This window comes from Mandrillus leucophaeus, unplaced genomic scaffold (genome assembly GCF_000951045.1).
Source record: "Mandrillus leucophaeus isolate KB7577 unplaced genomic scaffold, Mleu.le_1.0 Scaffold436, whole genome shotgun sequence".
Taxonomy (NCBI): Eukaryota; Metazoa; Chordata; class Mammalia; order Primates; family Cercopithecidae; genus Mandrillus; species Mandrillus leucophaeus.
Window position 1 is genome coordinate 2,277,993 of NW_012104654.1, and position 380 is coordinate 2,278,372.

The 380-nt window shown below is 54.5% G+C and overlaps 1 protein-coding gene across 1 annotated transcript in view; it reads right to left on the minus strand.

Annotated features, from left to right (window-relative positions):
- LOC105549404 overlaps nucleotides 1-380 on the minus strand; it is an 11,246-nt gene that overhangs the window by 8,132 nt on the left and 2,734 nt on the right. Inside the window, 1 exon segment of the mRNA XM_011993921.1 lies at nucleotides 3-370. Within this exon segment, the coding sequence (XP_011849311.1) occupies nucleotides 3-370 (368 nt within the window).

The following is a 380-nucleotide window of genomic DNA, read 5'->3' on the forward strand; positions in this document are numbered from 1 at the left end:
GCTCTGCTCCCGTGACTTTGCTATTCCCCTCCTTGTCAAACACCTGAAGCCCCTCCAAGTAGTCCTCATATGTGCCTTGGTTCCGGTTCTTGGCTGTCACCTGGAGCATGAGCAGGAAAGTCTCGAAGTCCACATGCTGGGACTTCAGCTCATCACTCTTGGGGTTCTCAAGGAACTTGAGCACCTTGGCATTGGTGGGGTTCTGGCCCAGGGCCCGCATCATGTCCCCAAACTGGCTGTACAGGATCTTGCCAGCCCCCACTCAGTTAAACAGCTTGAAGGCCACCTTGAACTCCTCCAGGTGGTCCTTGTTAAACTTGATCATCACTTTGGAGAGATCGACTGGGGGCTCCTGGATTTTCTCAGGGGCCTGGAGATGG